Source organism: Gadus morhua, chromosome 4 (assembly GCF_902167405.1).
Source record: "Gadus morhua chromosome 4, gadMor3.0, whole genome shotgun sequence".
Taxonomy (NCBI): Eukaryota; Metazoa; Chordata; class Actinopteri; order Gadiformes; family Gadidae; genus Gadus; species Gadus morhua.
In genome coordinates, this window is record NC_044051.1 from 34,141,573 (window position 1) to 34,163,916 (window position 22,344).

The 22,344-nt window shown below is 44.1% G+C and overlaps 1 protein-coding gene across 3 annotated transcripts in view; it reads left to right on the forward strand.

Moving 5' to 3' along the window:
• The window catches only part of LOC115542327 (zinc finger protein 25), a 39,770-nt gene extending 20,205 nt beyond the window's left edge, over window positions 1-19,565 (forward strand). Inside the window, exons 4-7 of one of the 3 annotated variants that reach the window (XM_030354574.1) lie at window positions 11,169-11,232; window positions 11,818-11,930; window positions 12,182-12,248; window positions 12,515-13,847. In XM_030354574.1, the coding sequence (XP_030210434.1) occupies window positions 11,169-11,232; window positions 11,818-11,930; window positions 12,182-12,248; window positions 12,515-13,650 (1,380 nt within the window). In that variant the 3' untranslated portion in view covers window positions 13,651-13,847. Of the gene's footprint in view, window positions 1-7,938; window positions 8,300-9,307; window positions 9,441-10,001; window positions 10,059-11,168; window positions 11,233-11,817; window positions 11,931-12,181; window positions 12,249-12,514; window positions 13,848-19,530 lie in introns of those variants that run through there. The other 2 variants (XR_003976499.1, XR_003976500.1) reach the window with 2 other exon arrangements.
• The last annotated feature ends 2,779 nt before the right edge of the window (window positions 19,566-22,344 follow it).

Genomic DNA, 22,344 nt, shown 5'->3' on the forward strand with positions numbered 1-22,344 from the left:
CCTCTAGCAGCAGGACGACCGCTGACCCTACATATCCCACGTCCTGTGCTGCTAGGACCTGGGACATAATCGTCCCCAGAGCCAGCTTGGCTCTCTTCTTGGACACTCTTATAATGCAAAAAAATAGCGTTATTGTAGTACAATTCATGACTTCAAAACGTCAGTATATAATATATTGATGACCAGGTTACTAGCTCTGGCAGCTTATGCTAACGAACTACAGTTGCAATTAGTCTGCTATCTTGCTTGGCTGATACAGCTACCTTTCTTAGGCCTACCAGCGCAATTGCAATGATTTTAAGATAACATACATGGTATGTCTGTGAGTAAGATGTTGATGCTATATATGTAGGCTACTTATGTAGCTATCAGCACTAATGTTTAATTACCTCGGAATCGGACATGGTGTTTCGTCTTCCTATCAATGTAACTGAATTCACATGAACGCGCATAACTGACGTTCGGTGGGAGGAGCTACAGCAGGTAGCGTGGCAGGGAGAGGCCAGAGAGCACGCGACGGAATCTCAACGGCTGTTTTCTCCAAAATCGCTCACCCTAGCTTTAAGCCCGCGGAGTCTCAGAAATCACATGCGAGCATGCGCATAAGGGCAGCCTTTATGCGCATGCTCGCCTCTTCTTATTTCATTTCTTCTGGATTTCTGTACCAGAAGCAGCGCCCCTTATGGGCCTGGAATGTGTACTACAGCGTTTCTACAGATCTACCCGGTTTCGCTTGGCTTCGTCTTTACGGAGATACTCCGAAACCGGATAGATCGAATCCGTAACGGTTTCGCCCGTTTCGGCTTCGGGGCCTTAGGCCCCGTCCACACGAAGCCGATTTCATGGCGAAACCGCAAAGGTCTTGTACGGTTCGGCCTTCCGTCCACACGAAGCCGGCGAATCCGCTGACCGAAACCGCAAACTTCTGAAACCACCCTCGGAGGTGGTTTCAAATCTATCCGGTTTCGTTTTGGTTTCGTGTGGACGCCTGAAACCGACTGAAACCGCAAACACTGACGTCATCGCCCCACCCCTCAACCTCCTAGCCAATGGCTCTTAAGCCCGCGGAGATCACAACAAAAAAGATGATGGCGGACCACAAGCTTGTAATCGTTCTGCAGCATATCATGTCCCTTGTTGGGTTGCTAAGCCATTATTTATTGAGAATCTAGTTCGCCATCGTAGAAGAGCTGTTTGTTTGTGTTGTTAGTGGTTCGGGGGGCAGCCTTTATGCGCATGCTCGTCTCTTCTTCTTCTGGATTTGTGTACCAGAAGCAGCGCCCCTTATGGGCCTGGAATGTTTACAGCGTTTCTACAGATCTATCCGGTTTCGCTTGGCTTCGTCTTAACGGAGATACTTCGAAACCTGATAGATCGAAACCGTAACGGTTTCGCCCGTTTCGGCTTCGTGTGGACGGGGCCTTAATGTGCTGAATTTTTAAACATATAGGCCTATTTTGCGCAGCAAGAGAGCCGACTTTATCTGATTCAGCATAAGGTTGCATTGATTGGCTCTCTAGTATAGAATATTTGTAGACATTAAAAATGCAACGTTCCATTCATACATTATCATTCAAACGCGGCTATTGCTGACTCGATTAGGAGAGCTTGTGTGACCCCCAGGGGTACTTGTTTCTATAGTTTAGAGAATGATTAAACAATACTATCAAACTATATCCAGGTGTGTCCAATGAAGGCACAGAAATGGGACTGATGCAATCAATAAACATTTATTATACAATAATCAATGAACATGCTGGTTAGCAACAAGTGCAAATAAAACCCATGCAGTTAGCAGCAAATGAAAATCAAACACTAAAACACTGAAAACAAATACTGTTCCCACAAGAGATGATGTAAAAATGCCCATGGGCCACACAAGAAAGATATAATAAACAAAACAAACAAAAGACAAAACAATTTGGGTTAAAGGGCTACCACTAGCCGGTCTTCCCCCTAGTCTCCCAATTAGCCCACGATACGAGTGGCAGATGGTTATAGCACTCGTAGCAAGGTTACATTCAAATAGATACAAGTAGACGAATTCGGTCCTGGGAAAAACAGTGGCTGGTCGAACAGACGATGGCAATCCTCGTGTTTGGGCCAGCCCAGATGAACTAGACCAACAACTCCAGCACCACTGCGTTCACGTGTGGATGACGCAAAGCAGTGCACTCTCACCCGACGTGAGCTTTCCGTCCCTACACAAATAGCGAACGTGAAATGATCAATGCTAAAAACACTACTCCATACATTTGTATTAGACCAAGGGAGCCAGCACACTTACTGGCTGCTACCCCGTGTGACTCACAAATCGCTGTTATGCGCTCACGTGTCAGTAGACTCGTGGTTGTGTGTACCATTTACTGGTCACCATATGAAAAGTCACCAAGCCAGGGCTACGTGCAGACACCAGGCTGAAGCTACAAACAGACAGTAGACTGTGTTAGGCGCTGCTTAATAAGAATAAGTTTGCATAAAAGGATAAAACGAACATTTCAAAAAGACTCACGTTCTGTTTACGCAGCTGCTACGGAGGCTTTTACTTCCACCGTCTTTGCACTAATACTGAGTTTGCACCTCTTTTAAGACGTGCCACATGTGCCACCTGATCTAGATTGTTGCCAGTGGGAGGGGCCAAGGTGCATTACCCATCACTACCGTCCTACCTGCTACACTTGGATCCTGCCCATATTGTTGGGCAGGATGAAGTAGGCTATAGGCAGGGTTCAAGTTATGATTCCATCTCTGTGGGGGTCTCTTAAAGTTGTTGACGGTGGGGGGAGACCGTACCGGCCTTGCGCTGAATTTTGACGGGGGGGGGGGGGGGGGGGGGAGATATAGGACGTAAATATGGACTATTATGACACGGCTCTTCTCAATGCCGTGGAACGCTCCGTTCACTTGCATGGGACCTTCACAACAACGCCAGCGTCTTCGGTTGCTAAGCGACGTCAACGTCTTTGGCTAACTATTTCTCTGCTGATCAACTTTATCAACAAATAAATTATAAAAAGACACCTTGTGAAGTCAGGCTTTTTCGTTTGGCAAGTAGCTGCTCATAATCGAAAGCTCCCACTGCCTCCCACCTAACTCGAACCCTGGCTATAGATCTTTCTACACTGCCGAGCCGGTTCGGTCGCAGCTTATTGGCACGCCCGGCAATTTCACCTTCTTATCTCAAGTTTCCTGTGTTAAACCGAGGGGGTTAAATCCCCCATTCGTCACGGCGCGGGGTTTCTTGGTTCACTGGGAAGTCGGGGCTGTGCACGGAGTCTCTGACCTCTTTAGAATAATTTGTATTATTGCATACTCCCGAATGTTTTATTTTTTTTATGAATGGAGACACCCGCATGCAATAATGAGTTCACTCTATAGTAGGCTAACGATGCTCTTAGCGTCCTACGAGTACCCTGGAGCACTCGTTAGCTACGGGCGTTTTCAATACATTCGTTACCAACAAAAAAAAAATTTGTTGGTAAAAATTTGAAAACTGTACGATGCTCGTACGACCCACTCTGCGATCCACTTAGGCTGACGATGCTTTCGGGAAACGGGGCCCGGCTTTACTTGGTGCCTACTCTCTTTGCAGAGTGCAGATGTTAGGCAGTGGAATCTGCATTTGCTGCAGGGTTTTATAACCAGTGGTCCATTTTACTTGTATGGCTTTTTTAATTGTCTCCTTTCCTCAGCGCATTCCTCTCTTGTTAACACAATATTCATCCCTGTTCCTTCACTTTGTTGTTGTTTTTCAAGTTGGACACACACACACACACACACACACACACATTCTTGTTGTCTGACCAAGGGCCGGCGATTGGCATAGGCGAGCTAGGCGACTGCCTAGGGCGACAAATGCGTTGGGGGCGCCCTTAATCAGTCAATTAAAATATACGACGCGAACGGAGAAGGGAGGGGGCGCGGGAGCAATCGCCAGGGCGGCCCGAAACCGAAACCGTCACCGTAGCACCCCCCCCGCTCGGAAGACCTCAACTTAAAGACCTGTCCGCCTAGGGCGCCGAAACGGCCAGCGCCGGCCCTGGTCTGACCCATTGTTTAATAAAAAACAAAAAAACTTTCATTTGTTATCTTTTAATATATGTGATACTTTTGATTCTGATTTCAGAACAGATGTAGTAAGGTTAAGCCAATGAAGTCAGTAGCCTAGTGCTACCCATGCTAACACGAACGTGAAGCTTTCCCTCAAACTTAAACATATCTAAGTAGCTTGCAGTTGTCACCCTACCACTCCAAATGTCAAACTGACGTTTACAAATATGCAACAATGGTCAGAAAAGTACTTGTGTTTTTTAATTTATATTTACCATTCTATATTGCAATCGCTGCTGGCAGTCCCATTGAAGAGCGCGGCCTGTTTTTGAACTATACAGGCTTACATAAACCACGTGACCACCCTGCCGGCGACATCAGAGAGTGTCGCAACCATAGATATATATATTACCTAGATGCCTAGTTCTAGACGCCACCTTAGGGCATCTAGTTAATATATATATATATATATATATATATATATATATATGGTCACAACTCTTCTCTCCCTATTATGACTCTGGCACATGGACATAATAAAGGATGGACCACGGACTGGAAAATGGCCGCCCATTCATTCATATACAAACTGCTCAGTGGCGCATGGTAACATACAGGAGCGATTGGCTTCCGCGTTATGCGGCCAAGACACGTGGGCTAGTCCGTGACGTACCGGATGCAGAAATATAGAACTGATACCGTAATGCACCGCTTCTTTGTCTTTGGATCTTTTGAATAAATGGATCAATACATGATGAATCACAATGATCGCAAGCAGAGGACCGTGAGAGTTATTGAGCAGCAGATGAACCAGTCCAAAAATCGGACACGTTAACGGAACACTGAACTAGGCCCTCTCGGATGCCATTTGTTTCACTAGCACTCCTTTCAGCTGCACACCAGCGAGATAACGGCTAATAAAACGCTTGAGGTGGCGTTTTGAAAAGAAAAAACTTACATTTTTTTAGGACATGGCATGAAGGTAATTATGAGCCTTTGGTTGATATCCAGACATTTTTTGCGGAGACACAATCCTGTTCCCCACTTGTATTGGAGTGGACGGCGATATCTACTTCTGGGCCGCCTGAAATGACGGACCCCCGTCCACAGCCAGCTTAAACAGCTGCAATACCAGGCTTGGCCTCTGAGCACTGGTGGATTGCGGAAGTATGTGCCTATCCTGGGGGCCTGCCCTGGCAGCATCTAATAGTGACCTGTGTTTACATCGAGCCGGTTCCGTGTATGGGGGTTTGTGCCGTAAAGCAATTCGTTACATCGCGAGACCCGAGACTCCCGCGAGAGTGGGCGGCGGGTCGCCGGCAGAAATATATTCCTTTTCTCCGCCAAGATGCGCAAGGGTGAGTCGAAACAACGAACAATCGAACAAAAATGTATAATAGAACCATCGCAATGACTCTTAGCCTGTTATATTAAGGTAAATCAAGCCAAAAAAGTTGCATAGTTCCCCGTTCACTCGTGTCTGATCTCTTTTCTGGTCCATTCTTCTTTTGTTCCACCGACGGTCGCCTCTTGGGTCCCTTATCAGTCGATTGATCCATGATGAATGCAACAATTGCCTCGCAACTGGCTGTTTATATCTAGCCGGTTTAATGTTTGGGTGTGTGTCTGTGCCGTAAAGCATTTTCGAAACTACAATCTGACTACATTTTCGAGGATACCTCCGCTGCGTCACATCCGGAATGTCCCGGTCCGAGCAGAGCAAGTTGCATATGCGCTTTTTCACTGGAGAGGCGACATGGGTAAATGACACACCCACCAATCGACCCAGAAATGGATGCAGAACCATCAGCATAACTCTCAACCTGCATACTTAATGTAATTTTGGCTAAAAAAGTTGCATAGTGGGCCTTTAAACAAATTAGACATAGTCCAAACAAAAGCCTTAAGAGTGTGCTGTGGAGCATTCTGTACAACTCCAATAGCAGCATTACTAATATAAATGGGTGAGATGCCGCTAGTATTAAGAAGATATAAACTTGGCTTGAAATACCTAATGAAGCTCAAAGGGCAAAGGGAAGTGTTACCAACAAAAGACCTACTGAGTGATCATTGGGAGTTTATGGGAATAAGAAAAACTAAAACTAACTTTGCAGAAAATCTTAAATCTGTGGCGCAGGACATTGGTATCAGGGATGTTAGTGTTTGTCCTCCAGTGTGTCGCTCAGTTGCTCCGCCATGGCTGATCCCAGATCCCAGTGTTGACCTAAAGTTGATGAGTATAAGCAAATCAAGGATGTCAGAGGGTGTAGTAAAAGAGATAGAAGTCTGGCAGCAACAAGTATGGGGAGACCATCTACTCATTTACACTGATGGGTCAAAGGAGCGTGAGAGTGGTAAAGTAGCAGTGGGTATTAGCATTCCTGAAATCGGGTACAGAATAGGGCATAGAGTCTCAGATCATATGTCATTATTCACAGCAGAGATGGTGGCAGTCTTATGGGCCTTACGATGGGTGGAGGATAATCAACAGGGGTATTCAACAATATGTAGCGATTCAGCTGCAGCTTTAATTTCAATAAAAGAAGGAAAATCCAAGTCCAGACCGGGTTAGGGTTAAGGCGGGAAGGGAGGTGGGGTTTCTCTGGGTGCCGGCTCATGTGGGTGTGAAAGGGAACGAGGAGGCGGATGAGGAGGCAAAGAAGGCGGTGAAGGAGGAAACAGTGCAAATTCATCTGCAATATGGGGCACCCGAGTACTTGGCAAAAATGAACAGGGCTCTAAAGGAAAGGTGGCAAAATTCTTGGGAGAAGGAAAGGAAGGGAAGGGCATACTTTACAATACAGGAAAATGTAAAGAAAGATAGGTGCACTTTTAGGTGCATAAGAAAAGATGATGTAGCAATCACAAGACTGAGGCTTGGACACTGTGGGCTGAGGAGTGGGCTGGCTCTGATTGGCAAACACCCAGATGGCAGGTGTGAGTGTGGAGAAGGAGAGACTGTACAACATGTACTTCTCCAGTGGGGGCGCTATTCCAGGCAAAGGAGGACTCTGTACCGGAGGCTTGGATCAGCTGGGGAATCAGTTTTTAGTATGCGCACCCTTTTAAATCTGGATTCAGTGGATAAAACAAAGGAATTGATGGACTACCTTCACATCATTGATAGATAGATAGATAGATAAATACTTTAATAATCCCAGAGGGAAATAATTTTTGTCACGAACTCCAGATATACACACACAAATAAATAAATAAATAAATATTAAGAATAAAATATAATGTAAAATATAACATATATGTATCCATATCCATGTATATACATACACACACACACACACACACACACACACACGCATATACGTATATATATATATACACACATATACATATAAATACAACATAAATACACATACATACACAAAAGATAAAAGATACAACCTAAGAAAAACAAATCACAAATTTAAGGACAATATAAATATATATACAACACCAGGCATATATACATACATATATATATATACATATACATACATATATACATACACACACATATATATATATATATATATATATATATATATATATATATATATATATATATATATATATATATATATATATATATATACATACACATACATCCATAAAAGACAGCACTGTACAAAAAGAATTGTACAGTATTGTGCAAAAGGTGCAAGAATTATAGTCCTTGTTTGAGGTCAGAGATTACAGAGAGGGACGGTGTCTGACATTCTAAGGGAGTATTTACCTTTATTGCCTTTATTTAGTATTTACGTAGTCATTGGAGTATATAAAAGGATTTAAAGTTTAGGGGGAAATAACAAACAGTGGGGGGCAGTAATACGCCATAGCTGCGTCCAGACTACCTAAATAAAAGAAGAAGAAGAAGAAGAAGAAGAAGAAGAAGAAGAGGAAGTTACGCCTCCGTCTTGCAGGACGCAGACAGGCCCTACTCTACGATTGTGTACTACACGTAGTTCTTTCCTTGAGAGACACCATGGCTCGCAAACGAGCGAAGCATAGCAGTTGCTTAGTGTTTGGATGTACAAATGAACACAAAAGTCTGTATTTTGTTCCTTCCTCCGAGCCGCTGAAGAACCAGTGGGTTAATTTCATTGTCTCTGGAAATGCGCCAGTCTGCGCCAAACATTTCACTGACGACTGCTTCCTCAACTTGGGCCAATACAGAGCTGGACTTGCTCAACGTCTGAGAATCAAGTCTGGATCAGTACCAACTCTCCATGGCTCAGCTACAAACCTCGAAAAAGTAAGTTAACTAACGCCATATCATTGTGTTGCTTTACTGTATATTGTTCCGTTGTTACCATTATAATGTTGCTTTAGCATTAGCGCTACAGCTAACAGCCAAGTTACTGTCGCTAATGCTACGGTAGAGAGCATCAGGTATGTGTGTAAATACCATGGACCTATAAGAAAGGACAGCGGACTAAATCATGGCCGCTGTAGCACCCGATTTGGTTCCCCCCCCCCCCCCAGTTCCTGTTCCCCCTTACGCTGATTTACTGATGAGCCGTGCGTAGTTGCTATGTTACCGTACGTAATTGAGGAAGAAACGCTGATCGATAACAGCTGGATGTACGGCAAGCGAAATGGGACAAACCTCACACCAGGCTGTGCGGCAGTAGTCGTCTACTAGTCTGCTACGTTGATTTTAGCGTCACAACACAACTATAACACACACACGTTATTCATGAAGGTATTTGTTAGACCATTCATTGTCAATCTTTGCAAAGGAATACGGTTAAGAGAAAAATAGGGGAAACCATCTCCATCAATAATGTATTTATTACGGTTGGACAAAGATTAAAAGTTTTAATCGCATCAACTCGCGATTAATCACTCTTTTATCCACTCCAATTTAAGTTGAATGAGATATCAAATTGAATGACACATTACCATTTATACCAAATGTACTTATCAATAACTTGGCCAAGCTTTCTTGAGGGAGTTTTATTCAGTCACCCAGTGTGGTTTGAATATGACAATTACGGAACACTATTATAGGCAAGTTTTCTCCTTCACACCTGATTCAAATCAAAGGGTTATTAGCAGATTTCTGCAGAGCTTGATGTCATGGTATTGAGTTGATGAGGTGAACTATAAAATATGTAAACAAATCAAGGATGTAATATCATTTCATTAGGCTAATGTAATTCACTAAACATGCTTATCTTATATCTTCTTACAACTTGCACCTGGAATATATACAATGTAATAAATTGAGTACTGATTTTACTTTGTTGTCTCTACGCAGGCCAGCTCATCAAGTGCTTACATTCAGCAGCTTCTCTCAAGGGATGTTGCCTGCCAGACAGACCACCTGGAAACACGTACTGTAGGCACACAGCTATCCTTAAAGACTTTGCAGCCCCATTTTAAAAGTGAAGGTGTGTACTTTCTACATTGAGTATTTTTTCCCTTGATGTAGTAGATTCTAGGCAGCATAGATTCTAGGCTGATGCTAGTTTCTACCTGCGCTAAAAAGCCTGATCCTCTTTGGAAAAGCATCATGCCCAGCGCCCTGCTAAAAGATAAACTTGGAGTTGCAATTCAAAGATGGAATCAGTCAAGAGCCCAGAAGGGTTCAAAATGTATAAATGTTAGCTGAGCCGCTTACAGGGAAGGACACGTTGTTGCTTTTTTGTGTCAAAATAGAATTATTCTGCTTGCCTCGCATGTCATGTGGTGCTCAGATCATTTTGCGCTGGTGTTCGTTGAGTGTCCTTAACCTGGCCAACCACTTGAGCTTTGAGTCTAGGGAGGAGGGTGCTGGAGGAGACGTCCCTCTCCAAAACTGTGAATCTTTGTCAGCTGTACACATTTTAAACCCTCTGTGTCAATGTTGCTTACATTTAAAGAGATTCTTTCACATGTACAAATACAAAATGCCTCCCTTTATGCAATATCTAAATGTAAACATACTTTTTCCTTTTTTTCTGCCTCTGCAGAAGACTGCGATGCCTATGGAGACCGTAGCACTCAATGCGGCGCCACCTCAGAGATTCTGGGTGTGGTCGCCCCTGGCTCCTCCCACATGTCCAGCCACAGCGAGGAGCTGAAGATTCTGAGCGTCTACGGAAAAGGGGAGGGCCCACTGGCGGAGGACGGCCATGACACCCTCTTCACCGCATCAGAAGTGGAGGCCCTGAACTCGCTGCCTGCGGACCACAGCGCGGCCAAGAAGCTGGAGCGCGGCGAGCGGCTGGTCTGCCACGAGGAGCTGCGTGTGCAGGTTGGAAATCATCTTCTCATTCACCATCCAAAAGAGAGGCTCCCTCTGACACAAACCCATAGAAAGCTCACACCTTTATTATTCAGTAAACGTTTTTACACCGCCAAATATGCCCGTCTTATGCCCAACTTTTCCCCTGTGTGATTCGCGCGTTTACACTGACCGAGGTAATTTACGGGCTGTATTTCGCACCCCTATTAACCCACTCTGACCGTACACATATTGGCGGTTTCATTTTGATGTAAATGCGACAAGGCAGCCTTGAGGTTCTAGGGGCGAGGCTTGGGTAGAGGTGTTGCTGCATTGTCTCTACAACAGAGACGATGCAGCGATATCAACATGAATAGTTGTAACTGGAGAGACGGTGAAATCTGCAAGCTGCTGACCATCATGGGAAAGAAGGTGATGCAGTCGCATTTAAAGAAGACGAAAGATGGTCGATCTAAGAGAAAGTACCAGACAAACTTTCCTTACAATGCTTAGTCAGCAAAGTGGTTAGCAAAATAAAGAATATTTCAGTATTTTTGCACTTGTAAACAGTTAATCTCGTTTTAGCCTACACTCAGATTTCAACTCATTCTTGCATGCGAGGGTCTTGAATCAAAAAATATGTAAATATATTTTGCATTCATTGTAAAGAGTCCAACTCTCCGTGTGTAGGCCCGCCTTCTCCGGTGTACCAAGAAAGCCAGCTCCAAGACGAAGGGGGATTTTACCCCTCAGTTTTACATAGGACATTGAAATTGCAGCGCGTTCCAAGCCGTGACCGAATCAGCTTGGCTGTGTGAAAAGGCATAATGTGTCGTTAGTGGGGATTGACAACTATTCTGTGAAAATGAAAGAATATGTCTTGTGTGTGTTTCCTTCTTTATGTGGAAAGCAGCAGACTCCAGACACCATTTCAATCAAGGTTGAAGAGGATATTGGTGGAGGCTTGCCCGCTGTGGGTTAGTAATACACATTGCATCTATTCAAGAAAACCACCATGATCAACTGAGAATGTACTTGATTCTACCTGCGCTAAAAAGCCTGGTCCTCTTTTGAAAAGCATCATGACCAGCGCCCTGCTAAAACACGAGTCAAACTTCGGAGTTGCATTTCAAAGATGGAATCTGTCAAGAGCCAAGAAGGGTTTCAAGAGCTGGTTTATCATTCTCAAACATCACTGAATTCATAATGCATGAATGTTGGCTGATCAGCTTAGAGGGAAGTACACGTTGTTGCTTTTTAGTGTCAAAATATAATTATTGTGCTTGCCTCGCTAGTCATGTTGTGATCAGATCACTTTGCGCTGGTGTTCGTTGAGTGTCCTTAACCTGGCCAACCACTTGAGCTTTGAGTCTAGGGAGGAGGATGCTGGAGGAGACGTCCCTCTCCAAAACTGTGAATCTATGTCAGCAGTACACATTTTAAACCCTCTGTCAATGTGACATACATTTAAAGTTTCTTTCACGTGTACAGATACACAATGCCTCCCTTTATGCAAATAATGTGTCAAAACAATTAATTTTTCCTTTTTTCTCCGTCTGCAGAAGACTGCGATGCCTTCGGAGACCGTAGCACTCAGTGTGGCGCCACCTCACAGATTCTGGGTGTGGACGCCCCTGGCTCCTCCCACATGTCCAGTCACAGCGAGGAACTGCTGGTTAGCAGAATAAAGAATATGTTGGCATTTTTGCACTTGTAAATAGTTAATAGTGTTTTAGCCTACACTCAGATGTGAACTCATTCTTGCATGCGGGGGTCTTGAATCAAAAAAAATAAATACACAGGGAAGACATTGAAATTGCAGGTCGTTCCAAGTGCAGTGTAAAAATGCCTAATCTGTCGGTAGTGGGGATTGACAGCTATTCTGTGAAATATGTCTTGTGTGTGTTTCCTTCTTTATGTGGAAAGCAGCAGACCCCAGACACCATTTCAATCATGGTTGAAGAGGATATTGGTGGAGGCTTCCCCGCCCTAGGTTAGTAATAGACATTTCATCTATGCAAGAAATCCACCTTGATCAACTGAGAATGTACTCGATTCTGCCTTCTCAGCAGGAGCCTTTAACCCTTGACCATCCAAAGGGAGACAAGGATAATGCATAATCAACAAATAGAAGTTGGAAAGAATGTCCAAATATAATTCTTCCAACACATAAGTGTGTACAAAGTACATACTGTATACCTTTGTGAAAATGATTAATTAAAAACATTACTTTCTCTCTCTCTGTTTTCCTCTCTGAAGAAGACGTCAATGACATCACAGACTGCAGCACGCAGCGCGGCGCCACCTCGGAGAGTCTGCGTCTGGAAGCCCCTGGCTCCTCCCACATGTCAAGTCACAGCGGGGAGTTGCGCATCCTGACCGTTTACGGACAATGGGAGGGGCCACTGGCGGTGAACGTCCATAACACCCTTTTTGCCGCGTCAGAACCGGAGGCCTTGAGCTCGCTGTCCGCTGACCACAGCGTGGCCAAGAGCCTGAACTGCAGCGTGCGGCTCGTCCGCCTTGAGGAGCTGACTGGGCAGCAGGGCGGCCGCAAGGGCCGGCCCGGTGTCTTTTGTGGAAAGGTTATTCCCAACAAGGCGAATATGATCGTCCACATGAGGACCCACAACGACAAGAAGCCCTACAAATGTGACAAATGCACAAAGCGCTTCGGTGATAGCTATGCCCTGAAGATCCACATGAGAACTCACTCTGGGGAGAAGCCCTACAGGTGTGACCAATGCATGAAGTGCTTCAGTCTGAAAGACACCCTGAATAAACACATGAGAACTCACTCTGGGGAGAAGCCCTACAGGTGTGACCAATGCATGAAGTGCTTCAGTCTGAAAGACACCCTGAATAAACACATGAGGAGTCACTCCGGGGAGAAGCCCTACAAGTGTGAGCAATGCAGTAAGCGCTGCAGTCGGAGAGATGCCCTAAATATCCACATGAGGACTCACTCCAGCGAGAAGCCCTACAAGTGTGACCAATGCATGAAGTGCTTCAGTCTGAAAGACACCCTAAATATCCACATGAGGACTCACTCCGGCGAGAAGCCCTACAAGTGTGACCAATGCCAGATGCGCTTCAGTCAGAATAACATCCTGAAGAACCACCTGAGGACTCACACCGGCGAGAAGCCCTACAGGTGTGACCAATGCCCGAAGTGCTTCAGTCTGAAAGGCAGCCTGAAGATCCACCTGAGGACTCACTCTGTGGTGAAGCCCTACAAGTGTGACCAATGCACGATGCGCTTCAGTCAGAAAGGCACCCTGAAGATCCACATGAGGACTCGCTCTGGGGAGAAGCCCTACAAGTGTGACCAATGCACGATGCGCTCCAGTGACAAAGGCACCCTGAAGAACCACATGAGGACTCACTCCGGTTAGAAGCCCTGCGCGTGTCTGCAGTGCAACGGCAGCTACAGCGACCCAAGCAATTTGAGTGTGCACATGCTCAAGCACACGGGCAATGGGGTGCTTTCACACAGGGTAACGAGGCAAGATTGAGACCTCTGTCCGGTATTTGTCGAAATTACTGCTTTTAGTTTTCCTTTCATCATGATTAAACACTTTCCAGCTTTTGATTCGCTTTGTTTTAATTTTAGTAATTTATGTCTGTGTGATTAAGAACTTATTTCTCTGACTCTTCTAACAGTAAAATATTAGGAAACGTTCACATCGTTGGTAAATACAAAGGAAACTTGTGAGGGGAGTATACCACGAACCTCGCTGAACATACCCATGCTTTCTTGGGAAAACCTGGTTCGACAGAGACGAAACTCGCAGTCAGAGTTAAATGGTTCCATGACACTCACTTTAGATGAAATAAGTCTAACCAGGTTTTCCGCTTTAGGTTCAATGCGCGTTCACATAAAAGGTGTGTTTATCACGTCATTCGACTCCCCCTTGTGCAAAGTAAATCGAGTGTATTATTATGAATTCCTACGAGGAATTCAAAGTCCAAATCACAACCAAGGGGAACACGGATGCCCATAATATGGCTAGGGTGGCGTGCTGGCAAAAAATAGCCGTCCGTGTTAATTCGTAAGTGAAAAGATTCTGCATATTGTCTAAAAAATATCATGTATCATCATGCCTTTTACCCCCATAGATGTGGTGCCAGCACGCTCCTACGAACATGGGGCCAAGTCAAAAATAAATATTAAAATTATATTCAACGTGGTAAGTTGTAAGCATCCGTTTGAATAATTTCAGGTGAATCTAGCCTATGATTTGCAATGGCCTAGGCTCCAACCTTTAGTCACATGTTGATTACCTGCAGCAAATAACAATAAAACTAAATTTAATACGACTGGGAGGGGGACCGCTCCACCGCCCTTCACCACTTCGGAGGAGCTGGCTCTCGCCAATAACGACGGTCGGCCGATGTGGTAGGAGTGGAAGGGGGGGGATGTCCTCTGACCCCACTGCCTCGACTTCCAAGGCCTTTGTAATGAGTATGTATTCATGTATTGGCAATGGACATCAATAATGGTCTTGCTAATCAAATGTGAAATGATTGAGTGTAAATTAATTGCCATTTTTAGTTGAAGGTACAAACATTAGTTTGGAGGAGCTGCCGACAATCGATCTCCAATCAGAGGTATATAACTATCAAAGCAAAGTGTCACGTACTCTTCTAAATGTTTAATTTCTGGACAGAATGTCCTATAATAGGTTTCCCTGATTCTTGCAGGAGACTGTCGGCCTGTGATTTTTCTGAACAATTCTCAGCTATAGTATGAATAAAAAATGCCTAGACCTAATTGTGTCACTGACATAGCGGTTATATGTATGCTGCTGATGGTGGATGCTGATGATGGTGGATGCTGATGGCTGCTGCTGCAGGTCGCTGCTGCTTGAGGCGATGGCTGCTTGAGCTGGCTGGTGCCGGATAACACTGCTGCTGCAGGTCGCTGCTGCTTGAGGCGATGGCTGCTTGAGCTGGCTGGTGGTGGCGAAGGATAGTGGTGTCGCCTTCTGCTGCTAGTGGTGGCGGCTTGTGCTGGCGACGGCTGGTGGTGCTGGTGGCGGCAACTGCTGCGATTGTTGTCCTTCCTTTCGACCTGATGCACTTTACTATCCTTAACCTCAGCCTGATGTTTGTGGAGTATTTTCTTTTTTTTAACAATAACTTATAATATTCCTCCCTGTTCCTTCACTTTGTTCTTGTTTAACAAGTTAGACATACACGCACACCTGTTTACACATGTTGTTCTTGTTGCACACATGACTAACATTGTTTTATTTATTGATACCCCCTGGCTCTACTTTGCTGCTCTTGTTCACTTACTGTATGTTTGCTTTGTTGTTCTTAGTCCTTGTTCCCACTTGTTTTCAAACACTGGGCCCAGCTTTACCTGGCGCCTACTCCTTTGCAGCGTGCAGATCTTAGGCAGTGGAATCTGCATTTGCTGCAGGGTTTTAAAACCAGTGGTCCATTTTACTTGTATTGCTTTTTTAATTGTCTCCTTTCCTCACCGTATTCCTCTCTTGTCAACACTTATGTATACAATAATCATCCCTGTTCCTTCACTTTGTTGTTTTTTTGAAGTTGGACACACACACACACACACACACATATTCTTTTTGTCGGACCCATTGTTTAATACAAAAATACTTTCATTTGTTATTCTTTAATATATGTGATACTTGGTGTTCGGCTTAGTCTTAAAAATAGCATGGTTGTGTGGTCAGCTCCTGCCTCATCAGAAGAAGTTGCCTGGAAACTAAATGCTAAATGGACTGTTGCTACTCTGCTTTCTCAATCGCGCTCTGACCACGGGTACGTGAATCGGAATTACAAGCAAAATCAAGAAAATGTAATAATAAATTTAATTTAGAGGCGCCTTTCAAGACACCCAAGGTCACCTTACAGAGCATATAGTCATCATAAATCGTTTAAAAAACAAGACTGGAAAATAAATAATAATAAATAAATATTTAAAAATATTTATATATAATAGTCGAGTTGTGCTAAAATGAACATCTTGAATCGTCTTTGGGGTCCACAGATGTAGTAAGGTTAAGCCACTAAAGCCAGTAGCCTAGTGCTACCCATGCTAACACGAACGTGAAGCTTTCCCTCAAACTTAACAACGTATCTGAGTAGCTTGCAGTTGTCACCCTACCACTCCAAATGTAAAACTGACGTTTACAAATATGCAACAATGGTCAGAAAAGTACTTGTGTTTTTTAATTTATATTTACCATTCAATATTGCAATCGCTGCTGGCAGTCCCATTGAAGAACACGGCAGCGCGGCCTGTTTTTGAACTATTCAGGCTTACATGAACCATCCCCAGAGAGTGTCGCAACTCTTCTCTCTCTATTATGGCTCTGGCAGCATCTTTAGACGGATGAGGAAGCCGGAGCCAATACGTCATAGGCCACGCCCACTGGATACAAACGCAGCGCGGGAGTCAGATGAGGTCAGGAGGCCGTCCCGTTGCTAGAACACGGCAGCGCCAAACATTTCACTGACGACTGCTTCCTCAACTTGGGCCAATACAGAGCTGGACTTGCTCAACGTCTGAAAATCAAGTCTGGATCAGTACCAACTCTCCTCGGCTCAGCTACAAACCTCGGACAAGTAAGTTAACTAACGCCATATCATTGTGTTGCTTTACTGTATATGGTTACCTTGTTAGCATTATAATGCTGCTTTAGCATTAGCGCTACAGCTAACAGCCAAGTTACTGTCGTTAATGTTACGGTAGATAGTATCAGTTATGTGTGTAAATAAATACCATGGACCTATTATAGAGAAAGGACAGTGGACTAATACATAGCCGCCCATTCATTCCTATAAATACACACACTGTAAGTCGAGTGTGCATCTCAGCAAGCATGGGGCATCACACGAGAATGGGCACAATTCAACAAAGGGGCTGCAGGCACTTATCTCTACTGCTTGGATACCAAGGGAATGCAATGTTTAACAATGTCTGCTCATACTACAACAAACGAATACAACTGTATTCTACCGGCCACTGGACCGCAGTAGTTCTAGCGTTTTACTGATGAGGAGATTGACCTGTTAAACTCATCCTAAATACATATGGTGCGTTCCAGGTAACCCGTGTTTTCGCCCCCTTCTACCCTCTTGTACTCCCAGATATAACTGGTTATTAACGGGCAAAAAAGTGTACCTGAAACGCACTATTATTCTGATTCAAATCAAAGGGTTATTAGCCGATTTCGGCGGAGCTTGATGTCATGGTATTGGGTTGTTGAGATTAACTATAAAATATGCAAACAAATCAAGGATGTAATATCATTTCATAGAACTCATTTTAAGTATTAGGCTAATGTAATTCACTAAACATGCTTCTCTTGTATCTTCTTACAACTTGCACCTGGAATACATACAAAGTAAAAAATTGAGTACTGATTTTTCTTTGTTCTCTCTACGCAGGCCAGCTCATCAAGTGCTTACATTCAGCAGCTTCTCTCAAGGGATGTTGCCTGCCAGACAGAAAACCTGGAAACGCATAACTGTAGGCACAAAGCTGTCCTTAAAGTCTATGCAGCCCCATTTTAAAAGTGACGGTGTGTACATTACTCATTGAGTATTTTTTTTCTTTGATTTGGTAGATTCTAGGCAGCATAAATTCTAGGCTGATGCTAGATTCTAACTGCGCTAAAAAGCCTGGTCCTCTTTGGAAAAGCATCATGACCAGCGCCCTGCTAAAACACGAGTCAAACTTGGGAGTTGCATTTCAAAGATGGAATCTACGATGGCTCATTGCATTCACTCAATAATAAAAATTTCACCAGGTTATCTCATAATTATGAGATAGTATCTCATAATTATGAGATAGTATCTCATAATTATGAGATAATTATCTCGTAATTATGAGATACTATCTCGTAATTATGAGATAGTAGAGAGTAGTGTCGCTTGCACAGAAGCATACGGCCGACATCTTTCTTTATTCTGGTTGGAAATAGTTACATAGTTACGCCATTAAATGCGTTTATGGAAACATTTTTAGCGAGAAATGTGCATTTTACTTTCATAATGTTCGCTCGGTGAATGTGAAGGATGTTTGGTTTGATAGTTATGACGAAGAGTGAACGCTCCGTTCACTTGCATGGACAGAGTCTCTGGTTGCTAAGCAACCTCAACGTCTTGGCGGACTATTTCTCTGCTGATCAACACTACGAATGCTGGAAACACACCAGACACACCATGTGAAGTTATTTAACCCGATTATTGTTATTTATATCCGAGATTATTTAATCTAACCCGATCCAAGCTCTATCATGCACCCAAACACGGCGGCGTTTGGGTTTCCTTCCTGGGACTCCTAAATCCAGCGCAGCCACAGGCGCGTAGCTGCGCGTAGGACAATTTTTGACACAAAATGGTCAAGCAACATTTTAGCTGCGTGATATACGCACGTACATCTATATCACGAAAGCAACCCTCAGCAAGCCTGGGACTAGTGCAACTGCACGGTTGCCAGGTGAGACTGATGATGTCCAGCCCAAAAATGCTCAAAATCCACCTGGAAGCACCCAATCCCTCCCAATTATAACTAAATTCTATTGCTTTCTATGGCCAGAAATCTGCAGAAAAACCCACCCAAATACCCTTTTTACCCATTTTTACCCGCAGACGGCCATCCTAAGCAGCTCAATTGGGTGGGAAACCGCCCAATCTGGCAACACTACTGATGGTCAGAACACCAGTTATCTCATAATTACGAGATAATTATCTCATAATTATGAGATAATTATCTCGGAATTATGAGATAATTATGTCATAATTATGAGATAACCTGGTGAAATTTTTATTATTGAGTGAATGCAATGAGCCATCGTAGGAATCAGCCAAGAGCCCAGAAGGGTTTCAAGACAGATGCCACATGAGCTGGTTTATCATTCTCGAACATCAATGAATTCATAATGCATGAATGTTAGCTGATCAGCTTAGAGGGAAGGACACGTTGTTGCTTTTTAGTGTCGAAATAGAATTGAGCTTCGCATGTCATGTTGTGATCAGATCATTTTGCGCTGGTGTTCGTTGAGTGTCCTTAACCTGGCCAACAACTTGAGCTTTGAGTCTAGGGAGGAGGGTGCTGGAGGAGACGTCCCTCTCCAAAACTGTGAATCTGTGTCTGCAGTACACATTTTAAACCCCCTGTGTCAATGTTGCGTACATTTAAATAGTTTCTTTCCCGTGTACAAATACACAATGCCTCCCTTTATGCAAATAATGTATCAAAACAATTACTTTTTCCTTTTTTTCTCCCTCTGCAGAAGACTGCGATGCCTTTGGAGACCGTAGCACTCAGTGCGGCGCCACAACAGAGAGCCTGGGTGTTGTCGCCCCTGGCTCCTCCTCCCACATGTCCAGTCACAGCGAGGAACTGGTGGTTAGCAGAATAAAGAAATATTTTGGCATTTTTACACTTGTAAATAGTTAATCGCTTTTTAGCCTACATTCAGATGTGAACTCATTCTTGCATGCGAGGGTCTTCAATCCAAAAAAAAAAATAGGCAGGCAAGACATTGAAATTGCAGGGCGTGCCAAGCCACGACCGAACCAGCTTGGCAGTGTAAAAACGCCTAATGTGTCGTTAGTGGGGATTGAAAACTATTCTGTGAAAATGACAGAATATGTCTTGTGTTTGTTTCCTTCTTTATGTGGAAAGCAGCAGACCCCAGACACCATTTCAATCAAGCTTGAAGAGGATATTGGTGGAGGCTTGCCCGCTGGAGGTTAGTAATACACATTGCATCTATGCAAGAAAACAACCTTGATCAACTGAGAATGTACTTGATTCTACCTGCGCTAAAAAGCCTGGTCCTCTTTGGAAAAGCATCAGGACCAGAGCCCTGCTAAAACACGAGTCAAACTTGGGAGTTACATTTCAAAGATGGAATCAGTCAAGAGCCCAGAAGGGTTTCAAGACAGATGCCACATGAGCTGGTTTATCATTCTCAAACATCAATAAATTCATAATGCATGCAATGTTAGCTGATCAGCTTAGAGGGAAGGACACGTTGTTGCCTTTTAGTGTCCAAATAGAAATTGTGCTTGCTTCGCATGTCATGTTGTGCTCAGATCACTTTGCGCTGGTGTTCGTTGAGTGTCCTTAACCTGGCCAACCACTTGAGCTTTGAGTCTAGGGAGGAGGGTGCTGGAGGAGACGTCCTTCCCCAAAACTGTGAATCTTTGTCAGCAGCTCACATTTTAAACCCTCTGTGTCAATGTTGCATACATTTAAAAAGTTCCTTTCACGTGTAAAAATACACACTGCCTCCCTTTATGCAAATAATGTATCAAAACAATTACTTTTTTACCATTTTTTTCTCCCTCTGCAGAAGACTGTGATGCCTTTGGAGACCGTAGCAATCAGCGCAACGCCACCTCAGAGATTCTGGGTGAGGACGCCCCTGGCTCCTCCCACATGTCCAGTCACAGCGAGGAACTGAAGATTCTGAGTGTCTACGGAAAAGGGGAGGGCCCACTGGCGGTGGACGGCCATGACACCCTCTTCACCGCGTCAGAAGTGGAGGCCCTGAACTCGCTGTCTGCGGACCACAGCGCGGCCTGGAGCGCAGCGAGCGGCTGGTCTGCCGCGAGGAGCTGAGTGTGCAGGTTGGAAATCATCTTCTTATTCAGCATCCAAATGAGAGGCTTCCTTTGTTACAACTCCAGCACACACCCTTAGAAAGCACACACCTCTATGATTTAATGAGTTGTACGTGTAGCCTGGCTATTTCCAGACTTGTTGGTCTAGGGAAGCTGCTGTCATTTTCTTCAGCACAAGAGGCTTGATCAACTTGTTCAACTGACTCTGTACGCAAATGGCTGCTTGCCGTCGCTTACCTGTCGTCATTGTGTTAAACCAGCCAATAGGGCGCCAGGGGGAGAGGCCAACTAGTTGATTGGCGCTGTCGCACCAAAATTGTACCGGGGGTGAAAATTGTACCACCTACGTAATTTGCGTTCGAAACATTACGTCATCGTTCGACACGATTGTCCCGTTGCTAGGCTAGTTTCAAAAAACTTTTGCGCTGATGTTGCCAAAGAAGAAATGACTGTAAATAATACAGTAAATAATAGACAACACTTTTTTTTACTTTATATTTGTAATGTATTGAATTTAGCTAGTAAACTGAGTGTTTTAAAGTGTATCATAGTCTTGCTAGCTTGTGTTAATACACTCAGTTTAGTAGCTAAATGCCATTAAACAATTACATCCAATGCAAATATAAAGTTAGAAACGCTAATAAATGTCATTTGTAAAATAAGTGTTATCTGCTTAATGTTATTTCGTCTTGTGACGCTCAATGAATGAGCGCGAATGTTTGTGAATATTCATGAACCTTCCTACGTCATCGTTCGACGCGATCGTCCGTTGCCAGGCAACGTTCGACGCGATCTTCCGTTGCCAGGCAGGTTTGGAAATTTCGAACGCAGATCACGTAGGCGGTATAAGTTTCGCCCCCGGTACAATTTGGGTGTGACAGCTTCTCCAAAAACGTATCGGAAGCAGAAAGATAAGAATTGCTCTTCTCCAGACCCTTCTACAGGGCGAATTCAAATCGCCGTCAGAACAGGTTGGGGGAACCCAGTCTATCGTAAGGGGGGATTAACAACTATTCTGTGCAAATGAAAGGAAATTAAAATGTGTTTCCTTCTTTATGTGGAAAGCAGCAGACCCCAGACACCATTTCAATCAAGGTTGAAGAGGATATTGGTGGAGGCATGCCCGCTGTAGGTTTGTAATACACATTGCATCCATGCAAGCAAACTGACCTACCAACTGAGAATGTACTCCATTCTAACTGCGCTGGTAACTCTTTCGAAAAGCATCATGACCGTCACCCTGCTAAAACACAAGGACTACTATACAGTTTATAGTAGAATGATTTACATCTTTTTCATGGCAGATGTCAGGAATGCTGAATCCGCTCTGATTCCCAGTATAACTACAGTATTGGTAAAGCAGATGATCGGAAACAACAGATGACCTGGGTTGTGTCTTTATGACCTCCCCACCTCCTTAAAAGGTGGAGACATAGCGGTGCCTTCTCAGCTGACGCCTTTGACCCTTGACCCCC